The sequence below is a fragment of the Nematolebias whitei genome, chromosome 7 (assembly GCF_014905685.2).
Source record: "Nematolebias whitei isolate Nwh7 chromosome 7, NemWhi1, whole genome shotgun sequence".
Lineage (NCBI taxonomy): Eukaryota > Metazoa > Chordata > Actinopteri > Cyprinodontiformes > Rivulidae > Nematolebias > Nematolebias whitei.
Window position 1 is genome coordinate 43,341,611 of NC_056504.1, and position 18,996 is coordinate 43,360,606.

An 18,996-nucleotide genomic window follows, 5' to 3' on the forward strand; every position below is an offset into this window, starting at 1 on the left:
TAGATAGATAGATAGATAGATAGATAGATAGATAGATAGATAGATAGATAGATAGATAGATAGATAGATAGATAGATAGATAGATAGATAGATAGATAGAGATATAGATGTAGATAGATAGATGTGTGTGTGTGTGTGTTTTCATCAAATTTGCTTTTGAACTAGTGTTGGACAAATGGTATGTGCTTTAAAACGACACATAATTGCACTTTGTTCACTGCCTTCCATTTGTGTTTTTCTGCAGTTACAAGTTCACTCTGGATGAGTTGTATCCTCTGTTGGAATCAGTGAAGCTGCGTGCAGAATCTTATAAAAACTGGCTTTGTGCTGTTCAGGACATCGTGGAGAACAATGCGACCAAGAAAAGAGGTGCAGGTCATTTCTGCACAGTTTAAGATTTACTTCCCCTTTCACTTAGTGACACACTACAACCTTCATGTTTTATTATTGAATGTGTTTCTAAGGCCGAGTTCTGTTGTCTGATCAGGTCTGGACGAGCTTCATGGCTTGGTAGAACAAGCAGAAACAAAGATGTTCCCTCAAACAAGCCTCGTGGATCAGCTGCGTGCTCTCATCTCTGAGGCTGATAAAGTTGCTGTGACGGCGCAGCAGCTTCTAAATGGGAAGAGACAGACGAGGTACTAAAAATACGCTAAAGATTCAGCTGGATCACAGTTAAACCATAACACTGCAACAAAATTGTCTTTAAAAATGTGATCAGTTGTATCAGTTCTATTTTTATTTTATTTTGTTGTTGGTTAGATTCAATGCTACATTATGTGATGGTGGGTTATTATTTTATTTCAGATTGCGTTTTCCTGTTGGCTTCTCCTGTTTAGTTAATAATTACTAAAGCCATAACTTGATCGAGACATATTGGTTTAGGTGATTTTTTTTAAGTTCTAGTTGTGATGAATTAATCTTGTTCGCTTCCCTGTTATGTTAACCAGTTTTAATTTTGCTTCAGGTACCGCTCTGGAGGAGGAAAGTCCCAAAACCAGAATGAGTTGACTGTGGAGGAGCTGAGGTCTTTTGTCCAGCAGCTGGACACTTTGCCGTGTAACATCCGGCAGGCTCCTTTACTGAAAGTAATACACTGAGTTTATTATGAATCTTAAAATATTTTATGAAAAGTTTTAAGCATCACTTTTCACCTTCCCTTTTGTAAAAACTTCCCGTGATTTGTAACCAGTGTATAAATATATTTTATGTTTGATCACATATGAACAGATTGTGTTTATATGAAATGATACACTTCTTCTTGTGACCTCCAGGACTTGCTGACCCGGGTGGATGACTTCCAGCAGCACAGCGACCGTCTCCTTTCCGATGAGTCGCCCAGCCCGCAGGAGCTGCAGGACTTGCTGGATGTGAGTCTGGGCCTGGACGTGGAGCTGCCCCAGCTGCCTCTGCTGAGGGAGAGACTGGAGCAGGCTCGATGGCTGGAGGCCGTTGAGCAGGCCAGCAGCAGGCCTGACAGTCTTTGTCTGGACACCATGAGGAGGCTGATAGACCAGGGTGTGGGACTGGCTCCCCACAGTTCTGTAGAGAGGGCCATGGCTCGTCTGCAGGAGCTGCTGACGGTGTCGGAGCAGTGGGAGGAACGGGTGCTCAGTCTCATGGATGCCAGGTAAAAAGCCCATTTGTGTTGCTTTATCCTATACCACTATATCCTATGTTCCTAAACCACTTATCTTTTGAGTAGCCTCCAGCTGTGATGTGGTCAAACTGGAAACACAGAACTGAAAAAATGAGCTATTTAATATTAGCCTTTTTTCCCCTTCAAATTATTGATCTTAATTTGGATGTTGCCTGCAATAATATGGAAGATTAGTTTTACAATTTTACAACAAGATTCTAGTTCTCTTGAAGTTTAGTTAACTACATCCAGTAATGGTTTATCAATCATGTGCATACAAGTCAAACTTTTATTCAATATGTTTTTGTCTTTGAAAAACATTTCTTCTATAAACACTTTGAAAAGACACTGAAACTGTTTTTTGCATTAGTACCATTTGTGAACTTGCTATGACGGAGAGTTTTTTTCCATTATGGGCAAGTGTTTTTTGAAATTATTGGTTATTCCTTCATTCATTGTCATGTCTCTTCACAGACCTTATCACAGCATCGATACGTTTGATGCTGCTCTACAAGAAGTAGAAAACATCCCTGCTTATCTGCCCAACTGTCTGCAGCTCAAGGATGTTGTCACTAAGGCCAAGAAATGGCTTCATGAAGCAGAAATGCTTCAGGTAAAATAGCTTTTAGCATCTGACTCGGGTCAGTTTGACTTTGAACTATAAATTAAAATCCTTACACTTGTTTGCAGTTGGGAGGGCGTATTCCTGTACTCGACGGTCTCTCTGAGCTGGTTCTCAGAGCAGAGAGTATCCCTGTGAGACTCGAGCCTCTGAGCCGACTAGAAGCCCTCGTCAGTGACGTTCAGAGCTGGAAGGAGAGCGCAGCTAAAACATTCCTACTGAAAAGTTTCCCCCTTTCTCTCCTGGAGGTGAACAGAGAGTTTATTATTTAAATGGGACTGGATTAAAACCTCTAGTCTAAATGTGGCCTTAAATAACTGATGTTCTCTTCTTCTATTTTAAGGTCCTCTGCCCAAGATGTGAAGCAGGATCTGCGCATCAGAAGTGCCGGTCTAAGAAAGTGAAAGAAGCTCCACAGCTCGGTAAAAAAGCTTCCACAAAACTGGAGTCTGTGTGTGATGTGGAGAGAGCGCTCTCTGAGAGCAAGGACTCTGCCTCGGCTGTAAGTTGAACTACATTAATCGTTTATTTTTCTTTAAGCTTTCATACAGCACACATCGAGGGTGGAGATGCAGCCAGTTGTGAATGGTACACTGTTTAAACTTTGGTCTCTAAACATTCTGGTTGGTTTGATTAAATAAAAAATAAAAAAACTCAATAAAGGCTGTCCTAACAGAGCAGTTTAAAAATGTACCCAAAACTCTGCTCAGTTAAATGCATACATTGACACTTAAACTCCGCAAAGCAGCAGCACAATGTTTGGCAGTATAAATGAACCTTAAGTATAGCCACACTCATTGAGAATCTTGAACCACACAATCTTTGAGAATAAAATAGGTTAAAGATGCATCATCTTCAACTTGATAGTACAAATAGGCTAAAGCCAACTTACTGGAGATGCTGCTGCGTTACCGTTTAGAAACAATAAGTCCTATTGCAACAAATGTTATCCGTTATCTCAGATTAACTCTTTAATTTTGTAAAAACTCTTTAAAAGTTGTATAATTGTCATAAATAAATGTTGTGTCAACAGTTTTTATATTTATCTGATTTAATCTCTCCACAGATGACCGCTCTTTCTGAGGTTCGGCAGCGGGAGATGGAGATCTTGTTGTCTCTCAGGGCTTCTAACGAGTCCAAACTTTTACCTGCTGAAAACTCTTGTGCACTTAGTGTCTGTGTTTGCCAGAAGGCCCCTTCAGGTGCCATGGTTCAGTGCGAGCTCTGTCGAGACATTTTTCACCGCGACTGCGTCACAACAACTGCAGAACTCGAGCACGGTCAAGCTTGGCTTTGCCCGCTTTGCCAGCGTTCACGGAAACCTCCTCTGGATAAAGTCCTGCCATTGCTGGCCTCGCTGCAGAGAATTCGAGTTCGCCTGCCAGAAGGGGACGCCCTGCGTTTCCTCATTGAGAGGACGGTGCGATGGCAGCACAGGGTTCAACAGGCCTGCACAGATGGAGTTCTAGAGAGGGTGTCAGCAGTCGTAAGTTGAAAGTGCATGACTGCGTACAATTGACGAGCTCATTATGTTTCACTCAAGAATATAATTCATTTTCATGTTTCAGGGGAGAGTTGGGCTCAAAATGTCTCCATATCAGACTCAGGAAATAAACGGTTCATTATTTTACACGGAGCGCCAGTCGATTCCACTCCAAGGTCTGGATTAAAACATTTGTTATGAGAACTTTTTTAATTCCACTGTAAGCCACTACAACCCCCACCCCCCCTCTTCTTTTTTTCATATTTGTCACAGGACTCGGTCCTGAGCTGGAGGAGCTCATGGTGGAGGGATTCCTGCTGCAGGTCACACTGCCCGAGACAGAGAAGCTGTACAGATACCTGCTAGACGAACTAGTCGCGCTGCCATCGCACAGCCCCTCATATGAAAACGACACAGAACCATCTCCGAGAGGGAGTCCCCACCACAAGGTAAATGACAAAACCGTTTATTGCCTCAAAGTCTGTTTATTTTATTTACTTGGCCTTTAAAAGATTTTGCATAACAAGTAAACATAATAAAGTGGATCTTAAAGCATGTCTCTAATAACACTTGTCTGTAGAATGGAGATTCCGGTCTGAAGAAGCAGGCATTGAATGGACAAAACAAAAGAACTAAACGGCGTAAGGACAGCTCTGATTCTCAGCATGGCGAGAAAGCCAAGAAGTCTCGCAAGAAGAAGCTCAAGAAAAACAAGGAAAGAAGCGAAGAGTCCAAGAGGACATGTTCTCCCTCACACACAGTATCTGACCCAGCTCTGTCAGATTCAGAGGAGGACTACTCATTGTGTGCTGCACCGTGGTGCAGAGAGCCTGAGGGCGACGAGGTATGTTTTTTTTTTCAACCTGTAGACGTTAGGTTACCGGTACTTGCGTGATCCCAGTTCTCAAAGTAGCATGAGTGAGATGTCTCATTATGCCACATTTGTCAAACTCAAGGCCCAGGGGCCAAATGTGGCCCTCGTTGACATCTTATCTGGCCCCCAAGAGGATATGTTAAATGTAAAATACTTTTATCACTTGAATTTTTTCAGTAATTTTTGATTATGATGTAGAAAGTGCAGCAGGGAACAAAAAATGAGACCAATCAAACTCTTGTTGAGGAACCTGCAACCAAGAAAAGATGTCAGGTACCTAACTTGAGTTAATGTAGTTTCTGAAATCGGCCCTTAGTTTGAAAAAGGTTTAAATTTCGACTTTTTAAAGTGACTTTGACACCCCTGCATTATGTGATACGCCTCGCCTGCATATTCCTCAGAAGCTCATCTCGTTAAATAAATCCTGATTGGCTGGTAATCTTGATGCCTGCATCACTTGCCCATTAAGTAACTTGCTCTACGCTGCAACATAATTTGAAATAGGCACCTCTTCTCACTTCTCCCTAGAAAGAAGGGTTGTCTGGTGAGACATTTTACTCATGCTATTCTGAGAAGCAGTGTTATGCAATTAACCTAAAGTTTTCATTTATAGCATTCGTTTTGAGGTCTCACTTTGGGATATGGAGACTCCCGTATTGCAAGACAGCTCATCTCTAGCAACCGCCTGCACTTAAACGTGCTTGCCCTGTTCCAGCAAAGAACCAGCAAGACAGTACAAGCCACACTTGAGACGAAGACGTCCAACTTATAAAATCCAGCAAAAGTGTGTGGTGAAGACCAACTTGCTGCTGCACATATGTCCTGAATAGAGACTCATTTAAAAATGCTCAGGATGCAGCCAGGCCACAAATGGAGGAAGCATGCTGGCCCACAGGTGCCTGAAGGCCCTGGGTTGTATAGAACAAGACAGTCCCTCCCACAATACAGTAGGAGAGACCCTGCTTTGTGATGGGCTTGCCCATTTGAGGTTTTGCCCAAGACATAAAGAGCTTATGGCTTCTCGGAAAGCTGCTAATCTTGTCCAAGTAGGCATGCAGGACCTGGACTGGACAGAGCTTAATTAACCACTGTTCCTCAGGTGAAACGCTGGTGAAGATTCTCAGTCATCCAGGACATGGTAGATTCAAACAAGTTCAAGACAAAAACAACTGCACTTTATTTGTAACAGAAGACGTTTCGCTTCTCATCCGAGAAACTTTCTCAATTCAAAGAATAGGGAGTGTGGGGTTCAGGTTATAAAGCTGAGGTAAGATGGATAGATATATACGCAGATTGACCTATCACACCTCACTACATACATATGCAGATTGACCTATCACACCTCACTACATACATACGCAGATTGACCTATCACACCTCACAGTAGAGGTTTGTTAAGGTCTTTGTTAATCTAATTCACAGATGGGCCACATTCCTGCTAGGTGTGAAACTGGCTGGGTATCAGTCTTAAAGCTGCATTATAAGTTTTTGAAAGTTGAAATCTGAGACCTCCTCTGTTTAAACACCCATACAAAAATCCTGATGCATGCTCAGTAATCCAGGTAGAAAAATCTAAAAAAGTTAAGTCTGGTCCTCTGGACATTCAAAAAATAAAACAAAACCAACCAAACAAACAAAAAAGTAAAAACGTTTAGTCTTTCCTCCGAAAAACTTCTTCAGTCTGAGGTGCTGTATTCAGCTCAGTCTTATAAATAGCACCTTTTCATAGTGGATCAACCAGTTTGTTGCTGACAGCCAAAACCAGCTGCTCACATGATCAAAGAGGACCATCCTAACAAAGGATCGTTAGCACCCTGATGGCTGTTTGCTATTCACAGGAGGCTGAGTGATACTAGCAATAACAGCATTGTAAGAGGGGGACAGTTGAACATGGAGGCCTCCACCCCTGTTTAATGATGGACAATTTTTTTTTCACAAAGATGGCCTCCTTTACTCCTCTCTCAAACCAGTGATCCTCTCTATCCAGGATGTGAACATCTTCATGCCTGAAAGAGTGACCGCTGGCCTGGAGATGAGTGTAGACCGCAGAGTCCTGACCTGATGATGTTGATCTTCTGTGCTGGGCCATCCTTTTGGCCAGTGGCTGTTTAGTTTCCACAATGTAAGACTGATCACAGCCCTCCTGACATTGAACAGTATATACAATATTAAGATTCAGTCCCCCCAGCACAAACAGAGTAATACTGTGTATGCTGTTCAGTGCAACGAGGAATGTTCAGATCTCTATATTGGAGAAGCCAAACAGTTACTTCACAGACGCATGGCTCAACACAGGAGAGCCACCTCCTCAGGACAAGACTCAGCTGTTCACTTGTTCTGGATGCATGTAAACCCAAAATGCGACCGTGTCAACGCAAATCTTTTCCTCTAATTAACATATGAAAAAACCTACGTTTCCCCCATCGTGTCCGTGTAAATAGGGCCTGATACCCACCCAGCTTCACACCTATCAGAAATGTGGCCTATTTGTGAATTAGATTAACAAAGACCTTAACAAACCCCTACTGTGAGGTGTGATGGGGCAATCTGCATATGTATGCATGTATGCACGTACGTATGTATGTATGTATGCACGTACGTATGTATGTATGTATGTATGCACGTACGTATGTATGCACGTACGTATGTATGCACGTACGTATGTATGTATGTATGTATGTATGTACGTACGTACGTACGTACGTACGTACGTATGTACGTATGTACGTATGTATGTATGTATGTATGTATGTATGTATGTATGAATGTATGAATGTATGAATGTATGAATGTATGAATGTATGAATGTATGAATGTATGAATGTATGAATGTATGTATGTATGTATGTATGTATGAATGAATGAATGAATGAATGAATGAATGAATGAATGAATGAATGATAAAAGTCCATTTTGGGTGCTCAGGTTTGTTTACGTTCATCCCGGAAGTAAACCGGAAGTAGAACTTCTTCTTCTGTGGTTTTTAAGGAGAGTTTACCACTCTGCGCATGTCAGTACTTCTGTTCAGAACAAAGCCCGCATGCAACGCTCGTCATGAACAGATTGTGCCCATGTAAACAATACATTTGAATTAATTAATCTGAAAACATTTCAATCTGGTCAAAAAAATTTCTGCATGTGAACATAGCTACTGTTGACCTTATGTTGATTTGCATATGACAAACCAAGCCTGAACTTACAGGTACTAATGGGGGAGGCTCTAGTACTCTGAATGGTATTTATTACATTCTGAGGAAGTCCTGCTTTGTCAAAAATATACCACTCACGGGCCAGCTCCATGACTTGAAGTGATCTGGGTGTGGGTAAAACTTTCCCAAGATGGATCTCCAGACAGCGGCACGCCAATGAGCAGCATATCTGCTCCGTGGTTCAGAGCTCCAGAGACGTGGGTGGCTCTGAGTGACAGGAGGTGCCTGCTGTCCCATGTAGTTTGCCTGCCAGAATGTGCAACAGAAGGGAATATAGCCCCCCCCACCCCGACAATTGATATAAACTACTGTAGTTGTGTTGTCTGTCCTCACAAGGACGTGATGTCCACTGAGGAACAGGAAGGAGGAAGTGCTTCATTGTGAGAAATGCTGTTGAGCTTCAGATAATTTATGTTGCATCGCTGAAGGTCCTCACTCCAAAGACCTCTCACAGGTTGGGGAGGAATTCACGAGGGTGGGTGACAGACTTACATCTGTCGTGACCACTTTCTTTGACAGAATGTGGCCTAAAAGCACCCCCTGCACCAGGAAAGCCAAGTGAAAAGTGTCCTTCAGGAGTGGGTCCGTAATCAACCTGTTGATTGCTCTCTTTTTTTTGTTTTTATCTGTGCCTTGACCTTCGGTCTAGAAACAACATTGAAACATGTTTTTTTTTTAGGTTTTTTTTTATGAACATAGGTGTGTGCTTGTGTGACTCGTAGGTGGGAAAGAGCCATCTGTCCTAACAGTCAAGTTTTCTCCTCCTCTGGCTGGAGAAACATGCAACGGCAGGGAGTTGGAGTGACACACAGTTTGGCTAGGTGTGAAAACTGGTAAACGGGGAACATCCAGTTCAGGCCTTTCAGGCTGCCCTCTTCATCTTCTTCTTCTTGGTTTGATGACTGAGAACATGGGCAGGGCAGTTTGTCTGGCAGGAGCAGCTGCTGGCAGTGTCGGAGTCTTTCTGGGTCAACCTGGTCTCGCCTCCTGCCCGGGCAGGGTGCCTGAGGTTAGGAGATCTTTAAATGAGGCTGTGACGCTTATTGTGTAAAGGTCTGCCATGGGGCCACCTGAAGAGGAGGTTCCATTTTCCTACGTGGAGCGCCTCATCCTTTTTTCCAAGCGTCAGATTGCATGGAAGCTAAAGCGGAGTCGAAAATGCTCTCGGGCATGATCAGAATGTCCAGGATGTCTTCTTTTCAACGTAGCTCTTTTTTATGCAACATCATCCCCAATGTATGTCCTGGGCCTCGCAGCACTGTATGCACAGGCAGATGTCCATGATCACTGTGATCTCCCACACTTCAGGGCTTGGTGGCCACACAACTCGGCTTGTTGTGCTAAGAAAATGTGAAGGAAACATTAAGTGTTTCAACAGCAACAGCTGCGACTCAGCAGGCACTCTCAGTCAAGGTGGACTGGAAGTAGTCAGCCTTTGATGGCAACGTGGGAATTCTGAAAGACATCAGCAGCCATGGGTGCAGGGGTGCAACCAGCAGCTCCATTGGGGTCATGCGGTGGATGCCAAGTTTCTCCATACCCTCAAAGTCCAGAGAGGAATCTCCATGTAGCTGAGTCTTCCTACACTTTCATCCCACTCATGTTGTTGGTGCCGGATAACAGCCCGCAGCCCACGTGTCTGCAAATATGATCCCTGCGAAAGAGGCTAGCTTGGCATGCTAACCATCTTCGGAGGCTGTTTGTAGTGCAGCGTGAACAGTCCATGCATGAGCTGGGGACTTCAGTTGCCAGGTGGGTGTGTTCCAGCTCAAGGCACATCAAGCACACCTGGTGTGGATCCTTGCTCTGAATTTTGCTCCTGCAACAACGAGCCCTTGAGTCGCCACTTCCTCTAGTGTGAGGGGAACCAGAATCCAATTTGGTCACTGGGTTGCAAACAGAAAATGGCCAACAGGTGTATAAGCTGAGAATGGAAAACTGTATTAGCTGGTGTGCTAAGACAGCAATAACTCACAAAGGTGAAAGGTGCTGCAGATTATGGTGAAGACTGAAACTGCAGCAGCTAGTGCCGGAAGTGATTTGATTCTTGATTTTATATGTACAGCACTTTGTTGCAGCTATGGTTGTTTTAAAAGGCTTTATAAATAAAGTAGTAGTAGTGCCCGTCAACGGAGAGTTAGCCCAATTAGCTTTGTTTTATGGACAGTTGGCTCGCCTGCTAAAAACAAATTGAGCGATGCATGGCTGTTTTACTGTTACTATACTGTTTTTTTTTTTGTTTTTTTTGTGGTTAAGTTTCCTTTTAATTGTCATTTTGTTTTAAATTGTAAAAAAAAATGTATGCATCATTTGTGAATGTCTATTATCATTGTTGTCCACTGTTGTCATCACTCTGTTAATATTCAGATCTCTTGTAAAACAGTCCTCGTGGCTCAGTGGGACTAACCTGTTTAAATAAAAGTTGAATGAATGCCTCTTTTTGAAATCATGCTATGTTGTACCTTATCCCCAAAATGCCTCCCGGGCGCTTTCAATAGCTGCCCACTGCACCACCTGGTGGTGGATGGGTTAAATGCAGAGACTAATTTCGCCATTGTATGGAAACATACAGTGCTGACATTGTGATGACATTATTATTATTATTATTATTATTATTATTGTTGCACAAGCTACTTGAAGGGTAGGTGACGCAGGTGTCACAATCACCTGCCGGTCATGATCGGTGTAATAAAATGAGTGCTTCTGAGGAATATGCAGGGGAGTATCCCACAGTGAGACATCACAACAAATGCTATGAATGAGAGCTACTTATTTGTATTTCTGTAGCCTAGTTCATTTTTATAGTACCACACTTTTATTTGTGTTTTCAGGTGAACTGGGTCCAGTGTGATGGCAGCTGTAATCAGTGGTTCCACCAGGTTTGTGTTGGACTGTCAGCAGAGCGAGCAGAGAAAGAGGACTATGTTTGCATAAGCTGCACACAGCCAGACTACGACAGAGGAGAATGAAGACCAAAAAGAGAGATGGAAGGATGAGCAGTCTGTTTTTTTTTTTTTGTTTTTGTTTTTTTTTAAACAAGCTGCAGCACTTCAACGCACACCTGAACTCTTGTGTGTGCTGTGGCTCCTTTTTTACCCTCTGGCTTGCCCTCAGTGAACATGGTGCTATTTCCTTGTTTCCCTTAGCGTTACTAAAGACTTCTGTTACTGTTTTTGTCACTCAATGTTTTGTTTTTTTTCAGCTAAACAACTAATCCTTTATGAAACTTTCCAAGACTGGATGTGGATGTGGTTCAAGAAAAACCCAACGGCGCAGGGATTTTTTAACCAAAAAATGTCAGTTTGACATTTCTTAGCTGGTTTTCTTCGACATGCATCTGAACAATGTGAAACTTACCTTTCCTTTTCTCTTGTAGAGTAAATATTATTTATCTGAGCAATAGCTAAACGGATTAATTCAGGTTATGTTCTCACCTGAGCTGTATTTGTGTGTAGAAATACTTTGATAAGATGCCTTCCTGAAGCAAAATCCCTGAAGAACTCACCTCTTGAATCCTGTAATATTACACAGTACAGTTCAAATTTGCGTGCTCCTCAAAACAAATGGCTCCGTGGTCCTACAAGTGCAAAGGGTTGCACCTGATTCTTCGCCCTTACTCCTTAACAATTCACTGGCTTTGATATGAAGTTACACTTCCTGTTTTGCGCTGTCTGCAGAGGAAAATGAAAGTTCTGGATACACTAGGTTACATTCACAAAATTATAACGAAATGCCCGACATCAAAGGAATGTACATGTACGGTAGTTTTTGGGTGAATTTTCTCTATATGGTTGAGGTTGAAAATATTGTGTTGGACTTAGATTTAACACGGACTGTGTGATTTATTTGCCACGGGTATATGACCTTTTTCTTGCTCCTTTGGATAAATAATATAATTCATATGTTGCAGTTTGCATTATTAAATAAAATGTTTGTTCCCATAAACTTGGACTTTTTAATCCCTTTAAATCATGCTGATTTGTACATTTTTTTCCCACTGTGTAGCAGGTTTGGTGTTTGGTTTTTTTTTTTGTTTGTTTTTTTGGATTAAACTAGCTGAAACTGAGTTTTGCTTTTTTCTATAAATGACAGCTCATTAAAATAAACATTTCATCAAATGTATGTTAGATGATAAATGTTATACGAGAAACCATCTCATTCTAACACATATTTTGAAAAATGACCTACTTTGTTTTAAAAAGGAAAAAAAAAAGATTGTAGTTTACAAGTGTCCATATTTAGTATTTTTAAAAGGTAATTTGGAGACGGAGCATGCTTTTGTTATTTCAGAGTATCACTAAATGTTTGTGAAAGTAGTTTTCATAAGAGGAAATGTACGAGGAACTCTGAATATAAAAAGTTACTAATGCTCACGTTGGATGAAATCTGAAAGAATTGATGATGTCAGAAAAGGTCGACCAACAGATTTCACTCCCATGAACAATGTAACAATGTTTTTCATCTTTAAATCAAACAAAAAGATTAATCACAATCCCAACCTGGAATAATGGCAGTCGACACTGAAATCAATACCTCACATTTGTTTACTACATGCAATCTTAAACTTGGAGAAAATTGTCCCAAATGTACTATTTATCATCAGTTCTTAAGCTTTTAAAAGCTGTAAGGAAATTTGATGAAAATGTGAGCAGAAATATAGAAAAGCTATAATATTTAGATTTCAAGCACTATTGAATAATATTTATTGTGTTTATATTAAAACTACTTTATAAAACTATATAAAATATGCTAATGATATGCGTATAAATTACTGTAGTACAGTACATAAATCAATGTTCTGTCGACATTTTGTTTCTGTGAGGAACAAACTACATTCTGAGCAGCATCACCATCTTCTTTTATAGATGTTATGACATTTTATCTACAGGTAGAACTTTATCTGCTTACATTCAAGCTTACAAATATTTGGCCAAATTATTTTTTTTATATTTGTAGCGTCTTGGCTTAAAACAAATGCCCTCTTGGTTGTCTAATCCTATCAGCCTGACAGTCTGTACTCAGGGATAAAAGTGACCGAAGTCTTTTCGTGACGTCACGCCATTTTCCTCTTGTTGTTAGCTTGCTAGCTCAACAGGCTAGTCTTCCAAGCACTGAACCTGCTTGTATAAAACAAGAATCTGTAATATTTTTAACTTACAGCTGCGTTATTGCAGCTACTAAAGCGTTTAATTTCTTTCCATAGTCATGGACGAGGAGTATTTCGGAGGTGCAGGCGACTGGGAAGGCCCGGAGGGGAACCTGGTGAGAACGGAACTTGTTAACGTTAGCAGTCAAGTTAGCATTAGCTTAGCTGTATCGACAAAGCTAACTAACATAAATTTATTTGTCACCACTAGCCAACAATTTGTGCTAATTACACAATGTAAGAATGTTTATTTGTTTAACTTTGCGTGCCATTAATTACACGCAAACTCATTCAGACGTCAACTGAAGCCGGGATTTATTGAATTTGTTGTTAATGTTATGACTCAGAACCGTTCTCATGATAAGTTATCTAGCAGTTAGTCTCTATAACAAAAGTATTTTTGAATCTTTCAGGAGGATGGTTTCGATGATGGAGAAAATGATGGAAAAGTCCAGGAGGACTGTCTTCAGAAGTTCTCCAGCAGGGATTACATCATGGAGCCTGCGATATTCAACACACTCAAAAGGTAATTGGTTGTCTTAAAATACACAAAGTTTCTGACTGACACAGTGCTTTAAATGCTTAAAGTAAGTGGTTTAAAGTCACGTTGTTGTTGCAGGTATTTCCAGGCAGGTGGCTCTCCTGAACATGTCATCCAGCTGCTCTCTGAAAACTACTCTGCTGTGGCTCAGACCGTTAATCTGCTGGCTGAGTGGCTCATCCAGATGGGTAAGTGGTGGACATTTAGTTTTATATATTTCAATTCTGAACACATTCATCTTATCTGGTCTATTGTGTGCTGCTGTTGTATTGTTGATCTGTTACTAATCTATAATTTGTGGTATATTTTCAGGTGTAGAACCTGCTCAGGTCCAAGAGCGAGTAGAAAATCACCTCAAGAGTCTCCTCATAAAGCACTTTGACCCCCAAAAGGCAGATTCTATCTTTACTGTCGAGGGAGAGGTGAGATTTCTGAACACGCATAACAAATATAAGTAATCTTAAATATTAAATGTGTTGTGGAAAACAATAGGAGACACGCTGTGTGTAAATTGTTGTGTCTGTAGACTCCTGCTTGGCTGGAACAGATGATAGCACACACAACATGGAGAGATCTTTTCTATAAGTTGGCAGAGGCGCACCCCGACTGTCTGATGCTCAACTTCACTGTAAAGGTGTAGTACGAGTGGTAGCAACACTCTAAAGCTGTTGGAGAGTTGTGCTTTCCCATTGTCCTGAAGTGAATGATAATGAAATTTACACTGTTACATCACTTTACAGTCATTTTTATTGAAGCCACAAATATTTTTCTCTTTGATTCTTGTGAGTTAAACTTTTTAGAGGTTTCTTTTGAAAGAAAGAATAATAATAATTTCAGTTTTAACTCCTTAGTTGATTGACTAGTCGGCCTGGACCCTTTATGCTCGTTTTTTTTGTGTTTATTCAGCTTATTTCTGACGCGGGTTACCAAGGAGAGATCACCAGTGTTTCTACAGCGTGCCAGCAGCTCGAGGTTTTCTCCCGGGTGCTGAGGACATCTTTAGCCACGCTACTTGATGGAGGAGAGGAAAACTTGGAGAAGAATTTACCAGAGTTTGCTGTAAGGCTAACTTGTCCTCTTTCTTTTAATCATAGAAGTGTTTCTGTTTTAATGTACAGGTGAAAAATAATCAGCAGCATAGTTGCTAGGATCCTTACCACTTTGGCCAAAGATATTAGGCTTTTAAGATGCTTGATCAAGTCTTTACTTTTTTTCTATCTTTGCTTATAACACACAAACGGAGCAGAGAACATGAAAGAAACAACACTAAATGCCAGTACAACACTGTACTTTTACCCCAATAGAAAAAAAAGTGTACAGTGTGTAATAAAAATGAAATTACTTTTTGTTTTAGAAAATTTTCAGAAAGTAGCTCCTTCATTATGAGGTTTTATTCACAAGTTAATGAATGTTTGGGTTTATTTTTGCAATTTAAATGTGTTTTTTTTTTATGATAAAAAGTATTTTAATATGATTTCATTTTATTAGATAATCTTTAAATCAATTTTAGTGTATCCTTGTATGATGCTGTTTCTTTATCCCATATTCTTCATATACAGTTGTTTTGTAGTTAATTTGGTACTCGCCATCCAAAACCAGTCATTTTTAAATACTTTTTATTATACTAACTGTTTTGTTTTTTTTTTAACTCTGGAAAAATATCAAATTAAGTTATAAGTAACCTCCCCTGTCATTTTGTCTCCTCTCTTTTAGAAAATGGTGTGTCACGGTGAACACACTTACCTCTTCGCCCAGGCAATGATGTCTATCCTTGCTCAGGAGGAGCAGGGGGGGTCAGCTGTTCGTAGGATCAGCCAGGAGGTGCAAAAGTCTGCACACGAGAGGTAACTTTGCCTTGTTGCCATCAAGTGTATATTAGATCGACTGGGGGTTTGTTTCTGTAGGTTCAGCTGTTGAAATGGGTGTAATTGTAAAAGACTGTGGTGGCAAACTTAAAGTGGAGTTATATGAATGTTCTTGAAAATAATAAAAGCAGATTTTCAAAGTTTCCCCAAAACGATGCTGCCTGGACTGTTGAAACCTCAGGCTCTGTTATTTGTCTAATGAAGCTGAGGAGGTTTAGTTGAAATGACTCTGTGCACTTTGGTTTATCTCACAGGGGTCACGACGCCAGTCAGATAACTCTAGCGCTCGGTACGGCAGCAGCCTACCCTCGAGCCTGCCAGGCGCTGGGAGCCATGTTGTCTAAAGGAGCCCTGAATCCTGCTGATATCACCGTCCTCTTCAAGATGTTCAGCAGCATGGACCCTCCGCCTGTAGAGCTGGTGAGAGGAAACTGGCATTGCATCTATATTCTCTGTTAGTTGAAAAGTGTTATTTTAATAGAAACACGTGTTTCTTGTCTTTAGATCAGAGTGCCCGCCTTTCTAGACCTGTTTATGCAGTCACTTTTTAAACCTGGATCAAAAATTAACCAGGACCATAAGCACAAATACATTCACATCTTGGCCTACGCTGCCAGTGTGGTCGAGACATGGAAGAAGGTACGTTCTGTAGAAAGTAACTGCCACCACAGTAACAGATTTATTGTTGGTGTTGTTTGAGGTTGAGATTCAGATACTCGTGGAAATGTGCAGAATTAAATTTTGTATGTGTTTTTTCTTCTTGTTCTGCTGTCCTAACATTTTTACCTTCCGTCATCACACCAGAACAAACGAGTCAACATCAATAAAGATGAGCTGAAGTCAACTTCCAAAGCCATAGAGACCGTGCACAACTTGTGCTGCAACGAGAACAAAGGAGCTACAGAGCTGGTGGCTGAACTGGGCACGTTGTACCAGTGCATCAGGTGAGTCGATGGTTACAGTGTCTCTCAAATGTACAGTTTAGAGTTTTACTCATCGCTCAGTATGAAATCAAACATAAAACAATTATCCTGAACTGTATTGTGCAGTTTGAAAGGGTAGATTTCCAGGTTTGTTGATATGTGGGTCTGCACTCAGTGTAAACAAATGACTCGGCTGAACCTGCTGAAAACCACATGGAAGCTCGAGTCCCATGACTGACTTCCTTTAAGCTGTCTGTAGTCTGAGTAAGTCAACAAACATGTCAAAAGTGGAACCTTCGGCCTGTTTTCAGTCACTTCGGCTGTTTCTGTAGGTTGAACAAACACATGTCGTAACTGGCCTCTGGTCACAAAGTTTGCTCACAAATTTTTGATTTAAGGACATTAACCGTTAATATGAGAGAAAATGTGCACATTTTGTTTCTTTATAATTCACAGAAGAGTTAAATCATCTGGACAAGTTTCTTTTTACCCTTTTTTGTGGTTTATCTACCCGGATGATTGAGCGGTCAAACCTTTTTCTTATTTTCATCTGATCTTCATGACATTGAAAAGGGTACCTTTAAAAATTGTTTTGGCTTGTTGCTTTGTAGATAAAAATATAATATTAACACATCAAGTAGATGTGTGTGTTTACAGAAGGATGATGAGAAGATACTTGAGCTAAGTTTCAATGCCCCAAATGAATGTTTTTTTTTAGAAAAGTCGCCAGTTAAGACTTAAATTCTTCCCTTTCTTCTTTTCTGGCAGCACATTGTTGTGGAAAGATTTGATTAGAATGTTTAGCTGTTAAACTGAAGGCAGTTTGTGGAAGTGAGGGAAGTACAACTTGAAATGTGGTTACATTTATACATTATCTGAAACATGGAACCGTCTTTAGCAACCTCGTCTTTTACTCGGAACTCCAGATGTTTTTAAGTTTTACACAAGAACCTCTTCACTGATTTCAGTCTGCTGACTTATGTGTGTTCAGATTCCCAGTGGTTGCTATGGGAGTTTTAAAGTGGGTGGACTGGACCGTGTCAGAACCGCGCTACTTCCAGCTCCAGACAGACCACACTCCTGTTCATTTAGCCCTACTGGATGAGGTATAACAGCATTAGCAGATGAAAAGGTGATTTTAAAGAGTTATATCAGACATTTAAAGATGAAACTCTCCACACAGATCTGTACGTGTCACCAGCTGCTGCACCCGCAGGTCCTCCAGCTTCTCATTAAGCTCTTTGAGACGGAGCACTCTCAGCTGGACGTCATGGAGCAGGTGGGGATCTGTGGTGCTGTTGTACGCCATCACGTCTAATATTTCACGTCTCGGCTGAAGTCTTGTGACTTTTGTTCCATCTCCAGCTGGAGCTGAAGAAGACTCTGCTGGACCGAATGGTTCATCTTCTGAGCCGTGGCTACGTCCTGCCCGTCGTCGGCTACATCCGCAAGTGTCTGGAGAAACTCAACACAGATATCTCCCTCATCAGATATTTTGTCACCGAGGTAATAGATGCTGTTCTTTGTTTACATTTAGATACTAAAGATAATCCTTCTTGCTCCGACTCAAACAGTTATGAATACGGGTCAGTTTTATGACCTGTATCAAAAACGTCTTAGAGCGTTTTTAAACAAAAGTTCAGAGTTTTCCTCTTTAAGGTGTTGGATGTGATCGCTCCTCCCTACACGTCGGACTTCGTTCAACTCTTCTTGCCCATCCTGGAGAACGAAAGCATCGCAGGAACGATCCGCACAGAGGGAGAACACGACCCTGTAGCAGAGTTCATCGGTGAGTAAAATCTATCCAGTGAGACGTGCAGGAGAGTCTGGACTGGCCAAATTAATTTGCAGTTTACTCAAACACAAAGAACAGTAATGGTTGTGTTTAAGCCAAGATGTTTTTGTTTTTCAGCTCATTGCAAGTCAAACTTCATCATGATTAACTGACAGAGAGGTTTTGTTGAGGAACAAAGAAAGAAACAGGATCTGTGATAATCAGCTTCATTTTGTCGTTTAAACAAACTGACGGACTTTTTGTTGGAGACGTCTCGGCTGCATTTTTTGGACCAAACAGGACGGATAAAAGCAGATGAATGGATGAAGATGCAGCTAAACTTCATTTTTACTTGTAGATTTGATTTTCTATATTTTATCTTGATTTATGGTTTTTATAAATAAAACCGTAATGTGTACTTTAGGTTGGTGTTTTTTTTGTAAATAAATGTGAATTTACCCCCCAAAAAAATCTTGAATGCTTAATTGTTGCTGGATAAAAATACACAACTAGTATAAAAAATATATATATTAATTTTGGTACCATCTGTAGCTTCCTTTAAAGTCAAGTTTATTTATAGAGCACATTTAAAACAGAACCTGTTATCAAAGTGCTTAACAACAGCAACAATCAATGAGTAAATTAACGAGAAAAATATATAAACATATATATACAATACACTAATAATAATAACTGAAGAATTAATGAAAAGCATTTAAAACATAGGGTCACAGATTAAAAAACACTAAATCAATTTACACTGTGTGAAAAGCCTGCGAGAACAGATGTGTTTTCAGCAGGATTTGAAGTGAGGAAGGGAGGTGTCCTGCCTGATGTTGGGGGGCAGGATGAAGGGAGGTGTCCTGCCTGATGTTGGGGGGCAGGATGAAGGGAGGTGTCCTGCCTGATGTTGGGGGGCA

At 40.8% G+C, this 18,996-nt stretch overlaps 2 protein-coding genes across 2 annotated transcripts in view; both read left to right on the forward strand.

Annotated features, from left to right (window-relative positions):
- kdm5ba (lysine (K)-specific demethylase 5Ba) overlaps positions 1-11,341 on the forward strand; it is a 22,703-nt gene extending 11,362 nt beyond the window's left edge. Inside the window, exons 16-27 of the mRNA XM_037678913.1 lie at positions 245-369; positions 488-638; positions 968-1,088; positions 1,275-1,630; positions 2,114-2,252; positions 2,330-2,509; positions 2,605-2,763; positions 3,328-3,747; positions 3,830-3,920; positions 4,018-4,193; positions 4,325-4,588; positions 10,659-11,341. Coding sequence (XP_037534841.1) covers positions 245-369; positions 488-638; positions 968-1,088; positions 1,275-1,630; positions 2,114-2,252; positions 2,330-2,509; positions 2,605-2,763; positions 3,328-3,747; positions 3,830-3,920; positions 4,018-4,193; positions 4,325-4,588; positions 10,659-10,796 — 2,320 coding nt within the window. The 3' untranslated portion in view covers positions 10,797-11,341. The remainder of the gene's footprint in view (positions 1-244; positions 370-487; positions 639-967; positions 1,089-1,274; positions 1,631-2,113; positions 2,253-2,329; positions 2,510-2,604; positions 2,764-3,327; positions 3,748-3,829; positions 3,921-4,017; positions 4,194-4,324; positions 4,589-10,658) is intronic.
- Positions 11,342-12,894: 1,553 nt separating this feature from the next.
- On the forward strand, positions 12,895-18,533 carry nelfcd (negative elongation factor complex member C/D). Its single transcript, XM_037679641.1, has 15 exons — positions 12,895-13,089; positions 13,387-13,499; positions 13,593-13,702; positions 13,827-13,936; positions 14,041-14,148; positions 14,421-14,573; positions 15,228-15,358; positions 15,634-15,799; positions 15,884-16,018; positions 16,184-16,323; positions 17,294-17,408; positions 17,486-17,581; positions 17,668-17,808; positions 17,962-18,091; positions 18,215-18,533. Exons 1-15 carry the CDS (start codon positions 13,033-13,035, stop codon positions 18,247-18,249), a joined length of 1,740 nt encoding a protein of 579 aa, XP_037535569.1. The 5' UTR covers positions 12,895-13,032; the 3' UTR covers positions 18,250-18,533.
- The last annotated feature ends 463 nt before the right edge of the window (positions 18,534-18,996 follow it).

Excerpts from the sequence above, each read along its gene's own strand:
- nelfcd (XM_037679641.1), top strand. The coding sequence starts at position 13,033 with ATGGACGAGGAGTATTTCGGAGGTGCAGGCGACTGGGAAGGCCCGGAG. Across the intron at positions 15,359-15,633 it reads CAAAAGTCTGCACACGAGAG|GGGTCACGACGCCAGTCAGA; the intron begins GTAACTTTGCCT and ends TTTATCTCACAG. Across the intron at positions 18,092-18,214 it reads CCCTGTAGCAGAGTTCATCG|CTCATTGCAAGTCAAACTTC; the intron begins GTGAGTAAAATC and ends TTTGTTTTTCAG.